The following is a 21153-nucleotide window of genomic DNA, read 5'->3' as shown; positions in this document are numbered from 1 at the left end:
GATTCGGAGTGAGTTGGAGAATAATGAGATGCCCCATTATCATAATTTCCCTGATTTAGATGAGTGGTTTTCTCACTCTGGGTAGTGAGCTCTGGCATTATCCTCTTAAACATTCGCTCTCTCACTGACTCACTCACTCAGTCGCTGTGAGTGCGTGTGCATTTTAGCCCATACACTTTCTGTCATAAAAGGGAAGGAAAGGGACCAAACTGAGGAAATTGTGAGGGAAGTAATGATTTATTTGCATTAAAGGAACATATTCAACAGCATAAACTGTGGCAAGCATGGATTCATTATTAGGAACATTTAGTTAATAATCCAAGTTGATTTTTTGAGGAAGTACATACAAACAGACGACATACAAGTGTTAGTGTTTTGTAGCTGTGAGTGTGATACAGATCAACATTATTAAGTGTTAGTGTCTGCCAGCAATAGTTTTATGTTTGTGGTTTGTGCAGCTTCACGCTTAGACAGGAAATAGGGATGAGCTGGTTTTCCTGTTTCTCTTCATCTATAGTTTGTTTAGATTCACATTTAACAAGGATATATACTTGAACACACACTGCAGATTTTGTGTTAAGCCTGTGTGATAATTTTTGTTATTAAAGATGTAACTTTTTCATTTAGTACTACACTTCTGTAAAGGTGGGGGTTTCATAAAAAACATATTTTTAAAAGAGTGGTGAAAATTGCAGAAGCAGAGGCTCTAAAGTTCTTAATTTGAGTCCATAGTTTGGGTAAAGTTACAAAAAATTGTGGAATCCTACATTTCCCATAATGCCACTCTGTACTATCTTTCATTATCTTTAATCCTTAAACAGCTCATCTTAGAACTACAGAAGAAACTGTACCTGCTTGTATGGGTTGTATAGCAGACATTGTGGAGAACAGGACAAGTCACTTGAAAAATGTAATCATTCACTCTTTGTGTGGTTGTTTTGGAAATAATGAAACAAGTCACTCAGCAGCAAATGTAATTTACACAGCATAACACAATCAAAGGTGCCTCTAAGCAACTGTCCACCTATACTTCACATATAATCTAACATGTGTAAAAATAGAAGCAAGGCATTATTTTAACAAGCACTTTAACTGTGCAGTGTGTCTATGTCCTCCAGGTATTTATTGGTCATCCTCACACTGCACAGTAACTCCAAGAGCGTCCAGCATCCTCCAGCTGTAGAAAACATATGCAATAAATCATAAATCATACCAACACTCTGGATTTGTTAAGATTTATCATTTCCTTTGCATTACAATGAATCTAGTGAATCTAGAGAGAGCACTCTTCCTTTTGGCTTGAAATCTGCTAACAGCTCTGTTGGTGATTGATGTGCTGGACTTGACTTGAGTCTTGACTTGACTGCCTTTACTTACAAAGCCACATTATGATGGGAGCAGATGTAGCTCCTGTGAACTAAAGCAAATAAGAAAAAGTCATTTGTAATGTTTTTATTCACTGTATGACATTTTAGGGTTGTTTTAAGATACTTTTAAAACAACTTATTAGCTTTTATTTTTCTTGACATAGTTGATTGTCTCACTTCTGTATGCCAAACGTGATGCTACAACACGCAGCTAGTTAGCTTAGCATAAAAAACCTGCCTTAAATGTCAAACTATTTCTTAACAGAGAAGCTGTTTGCTGTTGTGTTTGAGACCAATAGCCTAAAACGTAGTAACGCTTCTTCTAGAAATCATAACTCCATTTGCTGGTAAAGTGCCCCCTCCTCTTCAGATTTTCCAGCCTGTGGTCTGAATCTCATCACTGGCTTCTTTTCAAAACAGGCTCACAAACATCGTGATTGATTCAGCCACTATCCTGCAGGATCTCTCAATGCCTGCCTGGGCTGGAGATTAATTTCCTTTTCCTCATCTTAATTTTTACTCATCGCCTCTCCATAAAAAGGCTAAATGTCAAGCATGCCTGACTCCTACTAGTGACACGTCTATTCCAGCAGATAATTACCATAAGGAAATTGATGCTTTAGTGTGCAGAGGGGAATTTAATTTACTCTGACATCCTCACAGCATAATGCATTCCTAAAGAAAGAGGGTTTTTCAGTTTGCAATTGACTTTTTAGATAAATTGGACTATTTAATGTGATTATCAGTCTTGAACGTCTTTGACTTATTAAGGTGTTGAAACCAATTAAGGGTTACATGCTGCTCATGCTTCCAAATGTGAAACAGTGAATACTGCTTAAAGATCCATGAAATAAGACCCAGACACAGCCTATTGTTCAGTCGTCGACTGGCTACATTGCCTGATGATGTTTTGAGACTTGCCAGGTAATGATATTAATTACTGCAACATGGCTTGCTTCAGGTTGTGGATTAGCCTGGAGCAGCACAGGGTTATGTTAAACTTGATTTGCAGTGTGAAGGATAGCCCATAAATGTAGAATAATATAAAATGCTAAAGAATTAAGTATCTTATAAAACCTTGAAGCTCTGTGCAGAAACCAGCTTTAATCTGCAGATCTGCAGTCCGACATCAGGATGATTATCAGCAGCCCAGCCAACAGTGAATATTGATCCCTTCTCTGCAGTAACTTCTCTAAAATCTTGACTGAATCATTGTCCTTACAGTAGTTTGTTTTTCAGACCCACTGTGAAAGCTGCTGTGTCACTGAACAGGACAGTATCTTTGGGTCTTGGAAGACCCTAGTCATGATCAGACACCTCTGCGTTCGCTGATAGCACTGAGACACATTTCAGTCCCAGCATTCCCTCCGTGTGGCCTCAGGAGTTGGCCACCCTGCAGCTCTTTCATACCTGTACGTGTCAGAAAACCGCAGCCTCTGACCTTACAGACGAGGCAGCATCGACCCTGTGGCTTTGAGGAAGTCAGAGAGTGTTGTTGCAATCCATACTATTGCCGTGAAGACACAGCAGGCCACAGCTCTCCTGCCCAAAGTTCCTCCTTTTGCAACCAACTGCCTGAATGTTGTGCTTCTTAGGAGATAAGGGCAGCCTCCTACGAAAGGTGACTCAGCAATCCAGCACACACAGTTTCTCCTGAGATAAGAGCAGTCTGCAGGGCCTGAGGACAGTGGGATACTGGGACAAACAGTCACACACAGAGAAAACAGTGGAGTATAACTACTTTATCTGGGAAAATTTTAGTTTAAACTACTGAAACCTAATCAGCAGTTAATACATACAGTGCAGGGAGCAATAAATTCTACCCTACAGACTTTAAGTTGAAATGCAGTAATTACAGCAAAGATCCACTCCAGCACATACACCTATGAGATAATAATACCAGGACTTCTCTGAAATTGAGAGGTGACTTATTTTAGCCAAACTGGAGGTGTAACTCATTATTTATTTAAAAATGTCATCAATATTAATCCACAATTTATATTTCTTTTCCATTGCCATTGCCATTGTCTGGATTAATCTAAATAATTGCACAAGATTGACATTATAAGAAAATTGGAAAGTAGATCTTTAAAGGCTCTATGTGGTGGCATGTGGCTGCTGCTGTGCTGTAGCTGAGTGAACTCTTTACATGCTATGTTCATACAATCAGAATGATTGATGGCACAGGGAATGGAGGTGAATCATTATACAGTACCACATCCAGTTATATGTAGGCAGTGAGCCCAGCGTGTGGTGGCGGTTTACAAATTTACATTTGCAGTTGTTGCTTTTGGTTTCAAGTCACTTCCAAGCAGTTTTGAATTTAGATGATGGACCCTGCAGCAAAATGTATAACACAGAAGCCTGATAGAGATCGGACCAATGAAAGCATCAGAAACTAAAACATCTGTGATGGGTTTGGACTCACAAAGCCAGTAATGACTGGATGTTTTGTGCAGAAAACCAAAGGGAAATTCACAATCAGTGAATATAATGCATATCTGCATGCTGATCTTTTGCAGGACTGACACAGGGAAGATGCACTTTACAGCATCTTAAAACTGAAAGTAACAGAATATTGAAATGCTAAAAAAAAACAAAAAAACAATTTGGTCAGGTTCAGACATAAATCTGGTTCTGAACACCTGCTAATGAGGTGAAGTAGCACAGGGGGCTTTGGCACTAAGGGACCGTCTCCCGAGGGGATGAGTAAAGACACATAGATGAAACAGTAAAGAGGAGAAACTCATTCTATGGGAAAGGAAACAGTAGAGTTTATTTCATGGACTGCTTCAGCGTGCCAGAACAGGTGACAGAAGGGGAGCTGTCCAATATGCAAGTGAGGAGTCCCCCCCCCACACCCCCACACACCCCATCAGCGTCCTCGGTGAGAATGAAATAAATAAACAATGAATGGTCCACTCTCCTCGCGCGCCTCATCCCATCTCATGCATGGCTGCCAGTAATGGTCTACTGGGTGTCAGCTTTTATTGGCACGGCACAAAGCAAGTGCCAAAGGCTCGGTGGCTCGACTCCCCGCCGCAGAGTCGGCCTGTGGATAAAAGCAAGCAAAATGCCTCAGTCGAGCTCAGAGACATAGTCATGCTGGGCTGGAACGAGGAAGTGCAGTGGAGAGGGGAGGGACTCAGGGCGCAGCTCCATGGGGCCGCCGCGGCGCTGCGACCTTCTGCACATGGAGCCGGGGAGAGTTGGAAGAACTTCATACTGCAAACTCAAGGAATAGCAGGTAAAGTGACTTCCACCGCGCTTTTCAGCTCCACACTGATCTCAAAGCCTAGGTCAAGACCTCTAAATTAAAATAGTCTGTTCTCAGCATATTTCGGAGACATTTGCACCTGACTGGAAAAGACTCTCCTTATAGTTTCGGTGCAGGTGCGCCGCAGCATCAGATCCCGTTTGGTGCGCGTAATTCTGTAGCTACTGGTGCAGGACACGTAGCGGATTAACAAGGCAGAGGACTTTTTCAAATCAAATACTTCAAAGAATATGTTTATTTTATTTACCGCCTTATTTGTTTCTGCGCAACCCGTAATTTAAGGGAAATAGTGGAATGTTCCCCATTTTCCATGTGTCTTTTTCTTTTGGGAACATTTGGATAAATTATTTCACAATGACTTAGATCTGTGTAAAAATACGAATGGAATTTCTAACATTTCCTACTTGTTTTCTACTTGTTTCCTTATTATTTTAACTCGTTTGAGACGTTTTTACACTTCTGATACAGCACCTGTTGCAACAGATGTGCGTACACAGTAAACTTCAGATGGCCCCTGAGAATATGAAGTTGACAAAATATTCAAAACACAGATTTTTAACAAGTGAACTTTTGATTAAAAACGTAATTTGTCAGGGTCTAAAAGCCAAACCGATAGTGATGTTATTTCAGCGCTGCTTAAACAGGAAATCAGTACGCACCGACTGGCGCTGAATGTCTCTAAAGTCTCACAGATATTAATGATCGATAAATGGGATAATTTGCCATCCAACTTTGTCTTCACCTGATCGAACCACACTCTCAGTTCGTTTAGTCAGTCTGTGTGAACGGCAGAAAAAAAACGCACAAATGTAGGCAGGACTGATGAAACTTTTTACACTGCTGACACTGAGGTGGAAAGTTGTTCATCAACGCCCAGACATAAAAGCCCTGTAAGGTTTAACCTAACTGTTGAGGAACTAAAGTGCCTGCTTCTTTTCAACGCTTTGCAAAACCCCAAACGTTCCTGTGTGTAGACAAAAATTGCTGGCCCGGGCCTTTTTTAATCAAATCAAGAATGAGTTTAACCGCGCATCTGCCCGATTAATATATGTTTAAAGAGGCTTTTGGCTGATCCAAAGCAGTGAGTTGCCGTTAGTCTGTTCACATCTTCACCTGTAAAGTAGCATCTTCATTTTATCATCTGAAATTCTTAGCAGGTAGGAATATGTTTGAAGTTCACCTTAAAGTCAAATTGTAATTTTTTTCATTTGGAAAATTTAGGGGAGGCTATTAACTCTGTAATTCAGTTTAAATCAGAATTAAATACAGACATTCAGAGAAAAACTAACACCTGGCAAAACTCAGTTGTGAAATAAGTTTGATTTCAGACAGTAAAACTTCGAAACGGACCCCAGGACCTGCACAAATAGGTTTGTTTTTTTCACAGCGCAGTTGGAAAGAGAAGTGCTGAAAGTGCTGCAAATGTGTCTGCAGATACATCAGCTTTCTTGTCAGTAGAAACAGAAGTGAGGTGGGGGGTGGGGGTAGAGCAGAGCAGAGGAAGACAGACAGTTATTAAAATGATTGTACTGTCTGAATAGCAGAGTAGTGAAGTGTGTCAGATGCAAATGAAGGAAACTTCTCTCCAGCGCACCTTTAGTCTCCCCTCACCCCAGAACACGTTCGCTAACACTATCTACCCACTTACACCCATACATTTCATGAATTACTGATGAGAATCTCCATGTGAATGTGAACAAAGGTGACCATGCACCACATTGCTTGACAGTGTAGGATAATCTCTTTTCCTACCGGGTGATAAGAAGGCGCCCACAACTTCTGTACTTCTCATGAAACCCATGGGAATGAGAATTATTAATGCAGATATTGTCACTACTCAACACTTAAAGAGTACTACTCAGTAAGTGTGAGAAGTGGAAACTTTCTGTTAAGTGTGTAAGTAGAAATTATTAGAATTATGACTCATATTGATTATGCATGTAGAGTGAGGTCAGCATGAATCTGCACTGAAACTAGACTCATGTAGTGGCGCTGTATGGTATGGATACATATTTTTGCAGCACTGAACCCCTGTGTTATTCTAATACTGAGATATTTCAACGCTTTAACACGTTGTATTACAGCCAAAAAAAAAATCTACGGTCATAAGTAAAAATTTTAAAATATTAAGCAGGAGTCTCCTAACTGCTGTCATCAAAATATGCTATAGTGTCTGAATATTTGTCATTTACTTTTTACGTATTTGTTAATTACTAGAATTCCTGGTGTAAGAATTCAGTTTCATTCAAAACGAAACATTCAACAAATGTCTTTTATGCTTCATCCTTTTCCAATTTCTTCACTCGAGTCTTTTAGTCCTTATATTTCAGTATTTACTTTTAATTTTAATATAAAGTGTGTGATGTGTACTTGTGTATGCATACACGACGAGTGTTTGTGCTTCCTCATGTGTATCCAGACTTTGCTGGTGTGGTCCACAGTATCTGTTAACGGTTTCGTTGTTTCTCATCTCCACCCTGCTCCCTGGTGTAGTTTTTGCAGCTCACTATATGAGCAGACGCCTCTAACCTCCCCCCCTCCGACATACCACCACCATCCACCAAACACACACACACACACACACAGACACACACCGAGGAGGACCGAGAATTCTGTCAACCCACAAGCCTCTTCCTGCCTCTCCTCACTTGACATACTCAGACCAAAACTTTTCCAGTCCCCCTTCGCTCTGAGAAGTTTCTCTAAAGTCTTTACTGAGACTTCCATTTTACTGGCTGAAAAATTCCACCTGCCCCCGGTTCACACATCAACATGCACAATCAGAACATGAGCAATAAGAGGTTTAAGTAAAAGAGAAAATGACTAGTTAGTTGGATGAAAACTGTGTGCATCTAAAATTATTACATAAAGCCTAGAGAACAGTAACTTGATAAACTGAGGTACAACTCAAAACAAATATGAGAATTAAAAAGTTTCTACTGTAATAAAACAAAAAGCACAGTAAAACACGTTGTGCTCAGACAATATAGCTACTTCCTGAAGATTCAGTTTACACCTTACTTTCCTTTCCACATGCCTACGCAAGTGGGGTGTGGGTGACTGTAGGAACTCTCTTTTTTATTTCTGTCAAAGCCCCCCCCCCCACCAACACATCCGTGTTTCCCCTTGCACCATCTGCCTAGAAAAAATGAGCACATGAGAATACCCCCCCCCCCCAACACACACACACACACACACACACACACACACACACACACACACACACACACACACACACACACACACACACCTCCAAACTCCAGATGCTGAAGAGTAGCGTTGCAGAGTTGTAGCTCAACAGTAACACGCAACATCCCCATGTTGTGCTGAACAAATCATCTGCACCAGTGACCTTTGCCCCCCTCCCTGCCTCCCTCCTTCCCCTCACACTTATATCCTGGGCGTCTTCAGGGTGCTGAGCTCCTGACTTGACTCCGCAGAATACTGCGCGTTGCGACAGAGCAGGCCTGGTTGCTTCCCACTATTTGTTCCAAATGTGTGGAGCCATCTGTCAGTAAAACAGGAAGGCGTAGGTTCCCCTTCTCCCTTGGGCTCGTTTCGCTATTTTCAGGAGCTTCACTTCTCCCTGTGTGGCTGCTTGGACTGGGCAGCGGCCCCACTAAGGGCTTCTTGAAGTGGCGGAGCTGGGGCTGAGGCTGTCAGGCCCATCTGCTGCAAGCTTGAGGGCCATCCATTATTAATGGGGCCACGAGCACTGGTGACTCCTCAGATATTCAGCCCTGGCCGGAGGATTGCTTCTGGACTTGACTGCCTCTTGCTAAAAAAAAAAAAAAAAAAAAAAAATTAATAGATGAAGAGAACTTCTCTGTCTTTTGGCCTGCTTTTCTGTCTCTTTTCTTTTCTCTGCACTGTCCTGTTGCACTTGCTCTTCTGACTTTTTGCCCTCCCATTGCTATCCACTTCTTTGCCTCTATATCTATCTTGCTGCCTTTCTTTCTTTCTTCTTCTCTCACTTTCTCTCCCCCTCTTTGTTTCTGATTGTGGCTTACATGCGTCTGTGCTCAGGCCGCGGGCTCAGCGATGCATGCTCAGTAAATTAGAGAGAACACGAGCGCTGATCAGCTGGGCACGGCAAACACCCGCATCCTCTGTGACCTGGGGCCAGTTAATTTTCTGCTTAATTTTGCGGCAGTCAGTTTGCATTTTTGGATGATTACGTGGCAGGAAATTAACAATAAATAACAAATGTGGTCTGAAAGCCCATTCCCAGTCACACTGCGCTACCACTGGGCCCCATCAGCCTGAACTAAGCCATTCTCCAAGTCTCTCTGTCAGACTTGTAATGAAAATGTCTACAATTCTTTGTAATGTAATGTGGAGACAGTGGTGTGTCTGCAGCTGTGACAAGAGCGATCTCACTGAGGTGACGGAGTCACAACGAGAAGTACACCCTTTAGTCCACTGTAGCTTTTTATAATGTTGTTTCCTCAGCCTGCAGTTGATTAAACTTACACACATCTACATCTCTATCTCTCCCCCATTAGAGTACTTGCACCGCATGGAGACAGAGGAGGCCCAGGAAATGGCCCAGATGCCAGGTAACGCACTACCTACAGCATGATTGAGCCATAGAGTGCACAAAGTAGATACAATAGGCCCACAAACAGGTCCTTACATCCACCCAGAGGTAATTTTGCCTTCCCTGAATGAGACACATCAAGGGGTCGCGTGGTGAGTAATCGGCGTTTGCTGGTGTGTGTCTTCGCAGGCAGAGACAGCCCGCCTGCCAATGAAGCATCTGAGGAGCCAGAGGAACCCATGGCTGTCCCCGAGGACCTGTCAGCCAACTCCACCCACCAGCAGAACAACAGAGGAGACAAAGGTACGAGACTATGTTTCATCAAACCCACCCACTGCCATCCAGAACCTCACCGATGTCTGTCATAATTAAGAGTTAATTCAAATGAGTGTGTGATCGCTACGTTAAGTTGAGTGTATCCCGCCGAACATTAATCAACACGACTGCGGTGCCTCTCCCAGAGCATCACAGTAAAATGATTAAATGAAAGTAATGTCAGTATCAAAAGCGGAACATATTTATAAAACAGCATGAAAATGTTTTTATAACCCAGTCTCATGCACATCCAGTGGGACATGTTTGCCGTTCCAAATCCCTTGGAAAAATGATTTTAAAGCAGCAAAGAGACACATTGAGGTCATTGGCAAAAAAGGTAAAAAAAAAAAATCCCTTTGATCCATTGCATGTCATTAATAGGCCAAATCTTAAGGAATAGCTAATGTGGCCTTGATATGAGTTTGTGAACATCAAGCCAGGGAATAACATGGTGAAAATAAGGGAGAGACATGCTAGGGAGGCTTCAGGTTGGCAGCGTATATTTATCTCAAATCTCCAAACGTGTGGTTTATGAATAAATACAGGAAATGCTCAAAGTGGAATTATTATTGGTTATTAAAAGCCCATTTTATCTGACAAGATAAATTATACACAACACTCAGTTTGCATAGGACAAATAGTACATTGTTATAATTGTTATTAAAATAGATGCGCAACAGCCAAAAGGCAGAAAACCATTTTGAAAAATCAGACAAGTGAGTGCAAATTGTTTAAAGTAAAAAAAAAAAAGTGACGTTTAAAAAAAGGGGAGAAACTCAAGCAAAAAGTGTTTTCATGACAACTTATTTCACTAATGATAAAAAACATAGCGAGCATGACAGCTCACATTTGGCCATCCTATCACCGTTTATCCACTTATACAGATAACGGCAAAGATTAGCAGCACAGAGTCAAAAATAAAATGTGAGAGGAAACTGAAATAGGATGTGTAAAAGTTTCCTAAGAAGAACTTGCCATCAGACAGTTTCTACACTCCTGGAGATAAAGAGTTCAGGAACAGGGCCAAGCTCAAGAGAGATCAGCGCATCACCACACCACATAGGTCACACACCTGCACGCACGCACACACACACACACACACACACACACACACACACACACACACACACACATGCTTACTCACAAGAGCTCTCTGTTTGACTTTACACATTAAAACGTCATCAACAGCTTTGTGAATCTCATCTCAGTTGACTGATAAATGCTTAGTAGAATCGGGAAAATAGTGAGAAAGTAGATTGTTCGACTCTCTGAAGAGGGCACATCATGTCAGACTATGTGTGAGTTTCTGTTCATTCCCTTTATGGTTAGTTCACGTCAGCTTGTGTGTGTGTGCGTGTGTGTGTTTGTGTGTATATAGGGACAGAGAGAAAGCGCTCAAAGAGTCAAAGAAGGGAAGTGCAAGTATCTGGTACATCTATGCATCGCTGCTTCTGTGATAAAAGCCCAAACGAGTTATAATTATCACCCAGGATCATGTGCTGCTCAGTTCTCTGTAGAAAAAAAAAGGCAGGGGTACTATATGTGGGACACGGGACCTCAAAGTATCGAAAGCTTAAAACCTCAAAAGCCAGGTTGTTTCCTGTTGCAAATAAGGCTTCACAGCATGGGATTATTGTCAATGTGTCTTCACAATGCTGCAGTCCATACACTCAGACTCTAAACAAGAGGCACGATTTGTCGAAGCGAACCCTGTTTTGTCGTCAAGCGTTTTGCAGATTTGCTGTTTAGTAAACTGGCACTAAAGTGAATTAATGTCACATGGCAAATTTTACCTGGCTCAAACTGAAAATAACTGTGTAGACGTGTTTGGTTAAAGTCACAAGGCGGTAAGATGACCTTCGCAACATCCCAGTGAAACGATTTCTCTTTCACTTTTAATGATTCAGACTGAGCCTCTGCTATTTCAGAGACATGAGACAGAGAGGGAGACTGAGCTGTCTAGTTCCTGAAAACTTGGAGGCGAGTTTATAAAAAAAAAAAAGAGCGTGAGGGGAAAAGCAGGCTGTTTTTGGTGTTCCTGCAAACCGTGTTGAGTGTGTTGCTGGCGTGGTTTAACACATGTGGTTCCACTACCTTGCACACAGGGTTATTTTCAGGCACTGAGAGCTAGTTACTGACTAGTGGTAGTCAGTAACAGGAACTTCCAGCAGGCTCCTTGTGTTTCCACGCCACAAAACTAACACACTTGCTAACTTCCTATCTGCTATGGATGATTGTTTAATTATTTATTATAACTATTTTCACTAATGCCATAATTCTATTTAAAGTCAGTTTTTAGTCACTTCTCTCAGTATCTGGAGTTGTTTCATTAGTCTGTCCTACCCCTCTACCTGTAATTTGAGGATTAGATCCACATCAGGTTATAGCCATTTTATTGCGATGTGTTTTGTTTGTCTAGTATGTGATCTGACATTTGCTTCCCAAAACGAGCAAATCAGGATGTGCGACCATGACAAACATGATATAAAGTAGAAAGCCTTGTTCCTACTCCCAATTTAGTCACAACTTCCCCATATCCATGAGAAGTGGGGAGGCACCGCGGTGTTCACAATTCACTTCTGTCTAACTTTGCTGGTTGATAACCCGAGAGCCTAGCTGGTATATTATGTGTCTCAGAAACTGTCAGCTATAGATAAACATAAAGGTTTTCACTGCATTGTTCTAACCAGACATGTTCCTAAAAGCAGTGAGACTACAATATGGACAATACTTCTTTGGCGTTGTCTAAATTATTGTTAACTTCAATGTCATTCCTCGGTCAAAACCCACATTTCCATCGACCAGAAACTACTGAGCAACCAATAAACACATTAAACCTTTCTACCATTTTACATAATTTTACAACTTCCTGTTGACGTTGAGTACAAAAGGTACTTCAGCGATCCAGAAAACTGTGGCAAGCAGAGGTTTTGCGGCTAAAACCATAAATTAAATTAGGGGGGTAGTGCAGCCACTTATCAAGTTTTGCTTTCGAGCTCCGAGATATGCAAATATCTGCAAACCTGATCACTTGTCGTAAAAAATTCCCTTCAACAAAACTTTTTTTCAGACACTTACGTCATCATCAAAGTACTTTTGTATGACTGAAAAACCTTGGTGGTTCAAGTGAGAGCAATTGCACAGGAGAGAGAACTATGCATGATTTGCAACATGGGTAATGTGTCTCCAATAATGGTGACTATGACTGCTCTTTGCAAATAGTTTCATCCCTGCGAATACAAGTAGTGGGACGAATATCAAATTAACTAAAGGTAAAAGGCCAAATTATTTAGTAGTAGACAGTAAACAGTATTTTTCTCACAGTCCAGAGATGTGCAGTTAAGTTAACTGGTGACTCTAAATTGCTCATGTAGGTGTAAATGTTTGTCTCTATGTGTCAGCACTATGATGGACTGGCAACCTGTCCAGGGTGTAGCCCACCTCACGCCTGATGACAGCTGGGGTTGGCTCCAGCTCCAGGATTGATGGATGTAGAATATCTGGTAGAAGTCTTTCACAGTTCTGTGCTCATTATCAGCTTTTGCACTTTAACAAAACAAATAGCATTTTTACCGTTTCATACTGTTTTTAGAATTGGTGAAGCTTTACTTCTCTTTGTGTGCACAAAAATGTCTCCTGAGAGAAAAGACAAGGGATCGTGTCAAAATGCAACGCTCAAAGTGTCATGCAATGTTGTGTGGAGGTGAGCAATCAGATTATGTGACATAAAGATCTTGTGATCCTTTGCATCTCTAATTTAACTCCACCTCTTGTTTTCTATGGGAAACGTCTGTTCATTAGGGGATTTATGAGAAAAACAAACAAACAAAAGAAACCTGTTTCAGTTACAGGCTGTTTTACAATTCCTTTCCCGTGCTTCCCTTTCTGTCACTTCTCCATAATTCTTGGTATTTCAGTTAGACAGGCCCTCTTTCTGAAGCTTCCCCTTTTCCATAGATTCCTATATTTCATGATTTCCACTTCTTCCTCTTCAGTTGTACAAACAGAGGTAGAGGCATGGGGAAATCAGGCTGCCACTGTGACATGCAAACCACAGGCTAGTAGCTGTGGGACTTTCAAGATCTGTCAGTTCTCTTAAATGTTTCTAATGTGCTGTGGTGGGAAAACAAGGAGCCGGAGAGGACACTTCTCCTTTGTGATCACTTTGGGAGCACCACATGTCACAAGTAATCATTGCATTCATCAGTCATGTAGCATAAAGGCTGGAAGTTTAAAAAAAAGAGCACAGGTTAAGACCCTAGTAAATGAGCAAGACGGTGAAATGGATACATGCAAGTTCATTGCACTCTATTGCTATGATAGACACCGCCGCTGTCCCGAGTTTCGCACTGCTTCCTGTGTCTCTGTTTCCTGTTTATCTTGCTGTCATTTGTTTCAACAAAAGTGCGATGGTGTGAGATGATCGGTGTTTCTTCATCCCCTCGCTAACATCCTCAAACTGTAGACGTGCTATCCACCTGTGTATCCTTGTGAAATATGCTTTGCTCCTTTGAAAAATATAAGCAGTAGAGTGTACAGATTAGAAGTGTAGGCTGTGGGTTGATCCTATCTGATGCTTGTTGACTTTTCTTGAGCTGCACTCACAACAAAAAAGCCTGAAATAGGAGGGGAAGTTCTTGATGTTTTGATGCAGCATCCCTGTAAACATGAAAATGTCATATTGTTCACTAAAGGAGGTTTGTCATTACAAAGCCGTTGTTGCCCTAGTTATATTACGGCGTAGCCACAGCGCTGTGACAGTGTCTATCCCAACAGAAGCAAGAGGGAATGAACAGAATCATATTGACACAGTACCATAAAATTAATCCAAATAAAACTAATTAAAGGTAATAATTTATAATACAGAGTTTCAAAATTCACTTTCATACCTGCAAATCACAGTTTGAATTCATCAGCAGTGTCTGTATAGTTTATTCATTTAATAAAGGAAGTGTATAGATAAAAAAGTTTTTATGAATATCCCAAAATCTAAGACCGAACAATAACAAAGAAGATAAAAGGATTTACTGAAGAGACATGTAAATTGTGAAGCTCTTTTAGATTATAAAAAGAAAGAAGGAACATGAACAACACATGCACCTTCAACAATGATCAGGCTATTCTCAACATCACACTGACAAATTGCCCATCTGTAGCATTGTAGCACAGTTTATAACCTCATGAAACAAGCATGCTCGTATTCTAAACCGTGGCCCCCCCCTTGCCCTCTTTTCCAGCCTGTAACATTAAAGTTGAGGCTCGCAGTGATGAGGAGAATGGGCTGGCCTGTGACATGAATGGCGTGGAGGAGGAGGAGTGCGCGGAAGACTTGCGCGTGATTGATGCCTCCGGGGCCAAGGTGAACGGCTCACAGCCGAGCCCCGAAGCCAAGGCCTTCTCCTCGGCCGGCGGTATCCGGCTGCCCAACGGGAAGCTCAAGTGCGATATCTGTGGGATAGTTTGCATTGGCCCCAATGTGTTGATGGTGCACAAAAGAAGCCACACTGGTAAGCCACCTGCAATACTTCTTGCCCTTCCTTTGCACCCATGTTCACTGTCAAGTATAAGGGGATGGATGAGGAGTAGAGAGGTGTCTGCTGTGGCTCCTCCTTAGATTTACTGCAATTCTTTAGACTTAAAAGGAATATCTCAGTGTTGTTTTAACACAATTGGCATCAATCACAACAGTGTATGCACTGTAGTCTTTGTGTCTCCTTCAAATATTAGTGATTGAATCTTAGAAATAAACTCTAGCCTGTTCCAATGTTGGCAGTCACCCTTATACTCAGCTGTAGTTGTAATGGAATGCTTGTGTTTGGCTGTTTGCATGTAGACCTTCCTATCGTGCGTGAAATAGACTCTGAGCCTACCATTAGTATTTATTATCGTTCATCTATAAATGACTCTGAATTAACCACATGACAAGCAACAGTAACAGATCAAATTATTGTGCCTTGAAGTATCAGAGACAAACTTGGTCCAAAAAACATGCCCTCAGATGAGAAACAGGATATCTGCTGCAATTAAATGGACTCTCCATGAAGTGACAATTATCGAGCCATTAAAAGTTTTTCAAATTTCAAAATTGATATTCTATTGTAATGAAGCCAAACCAGTGGTGGGGAACATTTCTGAAAAAGGCACTTAACTGTCAAGCTTTAGAAACTAATGAAAGTCAAAATGGAAGAAAGGAACACTAGACTAATGTAAATGCGAAAGAAAGTACAATAAAAGATATAATGAAGTGCCTCCTATTTAAATAGAAAATATTCTGTGCTGAGTCTTTGCTCCTGAAATGCATTTTTAATGAATTTCCTTTTTTATATATTTTTGCTGCTTCACTGGTGACTCTTATTTTATAGGGGGCCTCTGAAAAAAAAAGCCATATTAAAACGTTCTCACAGAATGCCACAACACTCGGAGAGGCTGGATATTGGTTTATTCCAGAAGCGCTGATCAGGAAGACTGGCTCTCAACACAAAGTGTTTCCTTCGCTTTATTCAAATGAGGCTGAATTTGCATTGTGATGTGCCGCTCTTATTTTAGAGACGAAGAAGAGGAAAAAATGAGATTTTCAGATCAAATTGACCTAGGCAATGGTGCATTACGGAACTGGCAGGCTGAGTCTGAAAGGCTCTTGTTCGATCAGAGTGCCAGAAGTCGGTGGGGCAGGGGGAGCATGGAGAGATGGAGTGTCACTCTGCTGTGAAACCCTCCCACAGGCTGCTAGATTGCTCTCTACCCCGGAGACGCTCCATCATATGGCTTGTTCTGGCGCTTTGGATGCTTGTAGGGCAATGACCCCACATTCCCACAGCAGCAGCCCACCTTTTCATCCTCGCAGAAAAGACAAAAGATTAAACATAGTGAGATTAGGTAGAGTAGCACAATCAAGAAAACATAATATAACTGCCTGATAGGACACACGAAAACATAAAATTGGGTGCCAGTAAAAATATCCAAGTCAAGTGTTTTTTTTCTGTTATTTGTCTTTTTCTTGTCATTTGCCTCTTTACAGTAAGATGTGTCTGTTGTGTTCTTGCCCTCAGGAGAACGTCCTTTTCAGTGCAGCCAGTGCGGTGCCTCATTCACGCAGAAGGGTAACTTGCTGCGTCACATCAAGCTCCATTCTGGAGAGAAACCCTTCAAGTGTCACCTGTGCAGCTACGCCTGTCGCAGAAGGGACGCCCTCACCGGCCATCTACGCACCCACTCGGGTGAGTAGGCAAAGATCCTCCACGCCGCAAACCTCTGCACTTATAATAATTCTAGGAACACTGGGTGGAAGCCTTTACAAGAGGCACAACATGTTCTGCAGTGCACACAGCGAGAGCTCAGAGCTATATAACGGGAAGTTGACAGGGTGTAGATATGGTGTCACTTTTTTTTTCTTTTCTTGTTTTTTTTTTTTTTTTTCAAATAGTTTGCAGAAGTTTGTTAATGAAATTGTTTTGGTGTAAACAGTGCACTTACAAAACCTGCCTTGAATAGTTTAACTAAAAAGTAAATGGATAACCTGCAAGATTAGACTTAAACTTAAATGAATATTTAAATTCGTACACATTAACAAACAGGTATAAAATAAGTATTAGTAATAATCAGTATCAGACTGTGGTGGATTATGCATACCTAATATTAATTTTATTCCTATTATTCATTATCATTCCCTCAGATTTATTGCGTGCACCCTAAGATGTTTTATTTTGTAGGGATTACAATTCTTTTTATTGGATCTATTTAGCTCGTTATTTTTCTGGTGCGAGCCTATGAGTGAATCAGCTTAGAAAATTCCCACCATGTGTAAAATTGTAAAAACTTGAGGGGAATTTAATTCCCCACAGTGAGCGTGCCATAAAAAGAAAGAAAATTCTGCTTGTGAAATTGTTTTCACTGGACTTCCCAAGGATCATCTGTCAATCAATCAGTGTGGGCGGGACTGTCAGACAAGCCTTCTCCTTGGGTTTTTTGTAGGTGGTGTGTCTTTATCTGACCACTGTTCATGCTAAATATGCAAACTGTTGTCTTCTAATTATTGCCATCAAACTGGAAACTACAACAATTCCTGTCTACCTTAACTGTAGGCTGAATCATGATTGTGAAATAAATAAAAAAAACAATCATTTAACAATACCATGACTAGAATATCACACTGCTCTGATAAGTGCTATAATATTTTTTCGTTTTGTGTTTTTTTTTTTTGCAGTCGGAAAACCCCATAAGTGTGCTTACTGTGGGAGGAGTTACAAGCAGCGCAGTTCTCTCGAGGAGCACAAGGAGAGGTGTCACAACTACCTCCAGTGTATGGGGCTGCAGAATAGCATCTATACAGGTTGGTCATGAGAGTCTCTCTCTCTCTCTCTCTCTTTCTCTCTCTTTCTCTCTCTTTCTCTTTCTCACACACACACACACACACACACACACACTCATACACATGCACTGCACTTTTACCCAAATCTGATGACCTACTTTACCCCGAGCGCAGGACTTGCCATGCACGCAACAGCCGTGTACTGTGCTGACAACGTTGCAGTTCTTAACTGCTCTGACAAATCAGGTTAAATTTGTGCCATTTCCATTAGAACATACGCTCATGCAGAAGTACTGCACTCAAAATAAATGCATAGCTAAATACATCTACTTAATCACGCTGTAAGTATACACTTGCACATGTGTCCATATATACTCTGCAGACATGAATTCAGTGAATGTGCAGGGTGATGTAAACCTCTGCATTGAAGCCTGGAAACACATCTATACTTGAACCAATACTGTATTTACAACCAAGTGCTTCACATGTGTCAGAATAATCCGCTCTGTGCTCTGCCAGGAAAATATCATCAGGCAACAGTTCATCACGTTAAACAGGACCAACTCAAATTACGTTGACTCTGAAATCTACTTTTCTGTCTTGCTTTCCAGTAGTAAAGGAAGAAAGCAACCAGAATGAGCAGAGGGAAGACTTAAGCCAGACGGGATCTGACAGAGCCTTGGTGCTAGACAGACTAGCTAATAATGTAGCTAAACGTAAGAGCACTATGCCACAGAAGTTTGTGGGTAAGGGCTGCTTTCTTTGTGTAAATACAGTGTTGCTACTTTTGCTGAGAGCCGCATAGGTGAAGCTGCAGTGTGTTTGTGTTCATTAGCTTTGCATTTTTATGAGCCACCCTGGCTCTGTACAATGCATGAAATATAATGGAAATGAATTAGGAATTATACTTTTAATTTGCTTAGTTGATGTCTGTGTTTTAACATTCATACTACATATTTATTTTACAAAAAAAAAAATCCAATTATCTTCACAGCAAAAAAAAGCAAAATAAAATATTAAGAGGCTGAGGGAAATGCTAATAAGAAACCATGACACCAAAAGAAACAACAGCTCAGCCTCAGCTGTAGAGGAGCAGGCTCAGAATCAGGATGGTGACATCCCAGCATGTAGGTTGTCAACAAAGTGTAATCGTCACATTGCTCTTGTCTCTCTCTGGCTCCTCAGGTGACAAACGTCTGTCAGACCTGTCCTCCTATGACGGAGGAGCAGGTGAGCTGATTCAGCCTCACGTCATCGACCAGGCCATCAACAGTGCCATCAGCTACCTGGGGGCCGAGTCGCTTCGGCCTCTGGTCCAGACCTCGCCGGCCTCCTCTACTGATGTGGGCCTCGGCTCCATTTACCCACTTCACAAGCCTGCACCAGAGGGCCACGCGGGGACGGGTCACAGCATGTCCGCCAAAGACAGTGCAGCCGAGAACCTGCTCCTGCTCTCCAACTCCAAATCTGCCTCCAGCGAGAAGGATGGCTCACCCAGCCACAGTGGCCAGGACTCCACTGACACCGAAAGCAACAATGAGGATCGTCCAGGTGGGGCGGCCCCTGGTCTCATCTACCTGACCAACCACCTCCCCTCGGGGGTGAGGAATGGTGTGCTCCCTCTGGTAAAGGAGGAACAGCAGAGGCAGTTCGAGGCCATCCGGGCCAGTATGGAGATGGCCTCCGAGGGATTCAAGGTGGTGACGGCGGACGGGGAGCAGGTGAGGGCGTACCGGTGCGAACACTGCCGCGTTCTCTTCCTGGACCACGTCATGTACACCATTCACATGGGGTGCCATGGCTTCAGAGACCCCTTCGAGTGCAACCTCTGTGGCCACAGGAGTCAAGACCGGTACGAGTTCTCCTCTCACATAACACGAGGGGAGCATCGCTACTGAGCCCCACTGAGAACACACATGCGCTTTCACACAGACAAACAGGTGTATATATGAAAAAAAACATGCCACACGCACACGCGCACACACACACACACACGCACACACGCACACACACACACACGCACACACACACACACACACACACACACACACACAGTACCTGAAATACAGTGAATGCAAAGTACAAAATGTAAATACACTGGAAGGTTGTGTGTTTTTTTTTTTTCTTTGTTTTTTACGAAGTATGAACGTTTATTAAACACAGATAAACGCATACTCTTACTAAAAAAAATGAAATGATTCAAAATATAAAGTAAAGCAACACAGCTGGCACAATTACAGTGCCACATGCTACATAGGTTTTAAATCATGTATTTACAGTTGCCACATGTATAAAATGTATAAATGTGACTTTTCTTTTGGAAAACCAGGCAGAAATGTGCGTCTTGTTTCAGAACAGAAATGATCTACATGCTTTCATTTACAAATCTCTGTACTGAGGTGTCTGAAATGTCAGTAAAAGGTTCTATTGTGCAGTTGTTTTCACTTCAGGAAAACCCACTTTAATATTGATTTTAAATGCAATCAATAAAAACCTAACAATCACTGTAGATAATCACACATGTCCTTTCAAAGATTCACCCTGTTCTTGCATTTGTAGCAACCTACATATTATTTATATAATTTACACTCTGTTTTTGTATTTATTACAGTGGTTGTTGTTTGTCTGTAGGGTAGTTGATAAAAGCTGCATCTCTTTTTGTTCAACTGTTCTTAATGTATTTGAGGTGAAAACATGACTACTGCTGCTGCTGGAAGCTATTCGTGGTTTTATTATAAGAAAACGTTATCCTGGCCTTTTTGTTTTATACCTGATGGCTAAGAATTGTTTGAGTCATATCATGGAAAGGGAAACATTTGAATTGAGGTTTATGCTTGCAAAATATCAATAAAGAATATTTTATATATGCACTAAGTGATTTTTATTTTGTCTACAGTGTATGAGGTTAGAACTAATAGTTTCATGCTAATTATCATGTAGTAACGTGTAGATATTTCCTGGGCAGGTGCATTTGTTTTTAGTAAGACTTTTCCTCAATAGACTAATGTCAAGGAAAATGGAAATACTGACATTAAAATGACTCTTCATTGTTTGTTTACATTAGGCTCGGGCTCAGGAGTTATTCTGCTGCTAATGGGAAGTTTCTTCGCGTACTAAAGAAATATGGAGATTTCATTTCGCTCTATAATTAAGTTTAGATGTCATTCAAGATGCAGCTCGGATGGGCCTGTCAAGGAAGAGTCGAGAAAGAGTGAATGACTGGCATTTGTGTACAAGATCCCACAACACTGAACTTGCTAAAAGAAAACGTATAGTGAAGGAGAATGAACCGTCCTTCATTACAATATTACATTTACCATGTGTGGAGGCAAAATACAGTCTAGAA

The 21153-nt window shown here is 41.5% G+C and overlaps 1 protein-coding gene across 6 annotated transcripts; it reads left to right on the top strand.

The window, feature by feature from the left end:
- The first annotated feature begins 4296 nt into the window (after nucleotides 1-4296).
- ikzf1 (IKAROS family zinc finger 1 (Ikaros)) lies at nucleotides 4297-20677 on the top strand. 6 transcript variants are annotated; one of them, XM_026354913.2, is made up of 8 exons: nucleotides 4348-4614; nucleotides 9150-9203; nucleotides 9374-9487; nucleotides 14737-15006; nucleotides 16549-16716; nucleotides 17703-17828; nucleotides 18422-18553; nucleotides 18993-20677. In XM_026354913.2, the coding sequence occupies exons 1-8, from the start codon at nucleotides 4470-4472 to the stop codon at nucleotides 19703-19705; spliced, it is 1722 nt and encodes a 573-aa protein (XP_026210698.1). In that variant the 5' UTR covers nucleotides 4348-4469; the 3' UTR covers nucleotides 19706-20677. The 6 variants fall into 6 exon arrangements, with proteins under 6 accessions (XP_026210702.1, XP_026210698.1, XP_026210697.1 ...); XM_026354912.2 differs by having other exon boundaries at nucleotides 4350-4614; nucleotides 18419-18553; XM_026354914.2 differs by lacking the exon at nucleotides 18422-18553 and having other exon boundaries at nucleotides 4350-4614.
- The last annotated feature ends 476 nt before the right edge of the window (nucleotides 20678-21153 follow it).

This window comes from Anabas testudineus, chromosome 15 (genome assembly GCF_900324465.2).
Source record: "Anabas testudineus chromosome 15, fAnaTes1.2, whole genome shotgun sequence".
Lineage (NCBI taxonomy): Eukaryota > Metazoa > Chordata > Actinopteri > Anabantiformes > Anabantidae > Anabas > Anabas testudineus.
Note: the sequence above shows the minus strand (reverse complement) of the source record. Positions and strands in the feature narration are given on the sequence as shown.

Bases quoted from the DNA above. Each gene is read 5' to 3' on its own strand.
- ikzf1 (XM_026354912.2), top strand. From the start codon at position 4,470: ATGCTGGGCTGGAACGAGGAAGTGCAGTGGAGAGGGGAGGGACTCAGG. The intron at 9,488-14,736 runs GTACGAGACTAT...CCTCTTTTCCAG, and splicing joins GAACAACAGAGGAGACAAAG to CCTGTAACATTAAAGTTGAG. The intron at 17,829-18,418 runs GTTGGTCATGAG...CTTGCTTTCCAG, and splicing joins GCAGAATAGCATCTATACAG to TAGTAAAGGAAGAAAGCAAC.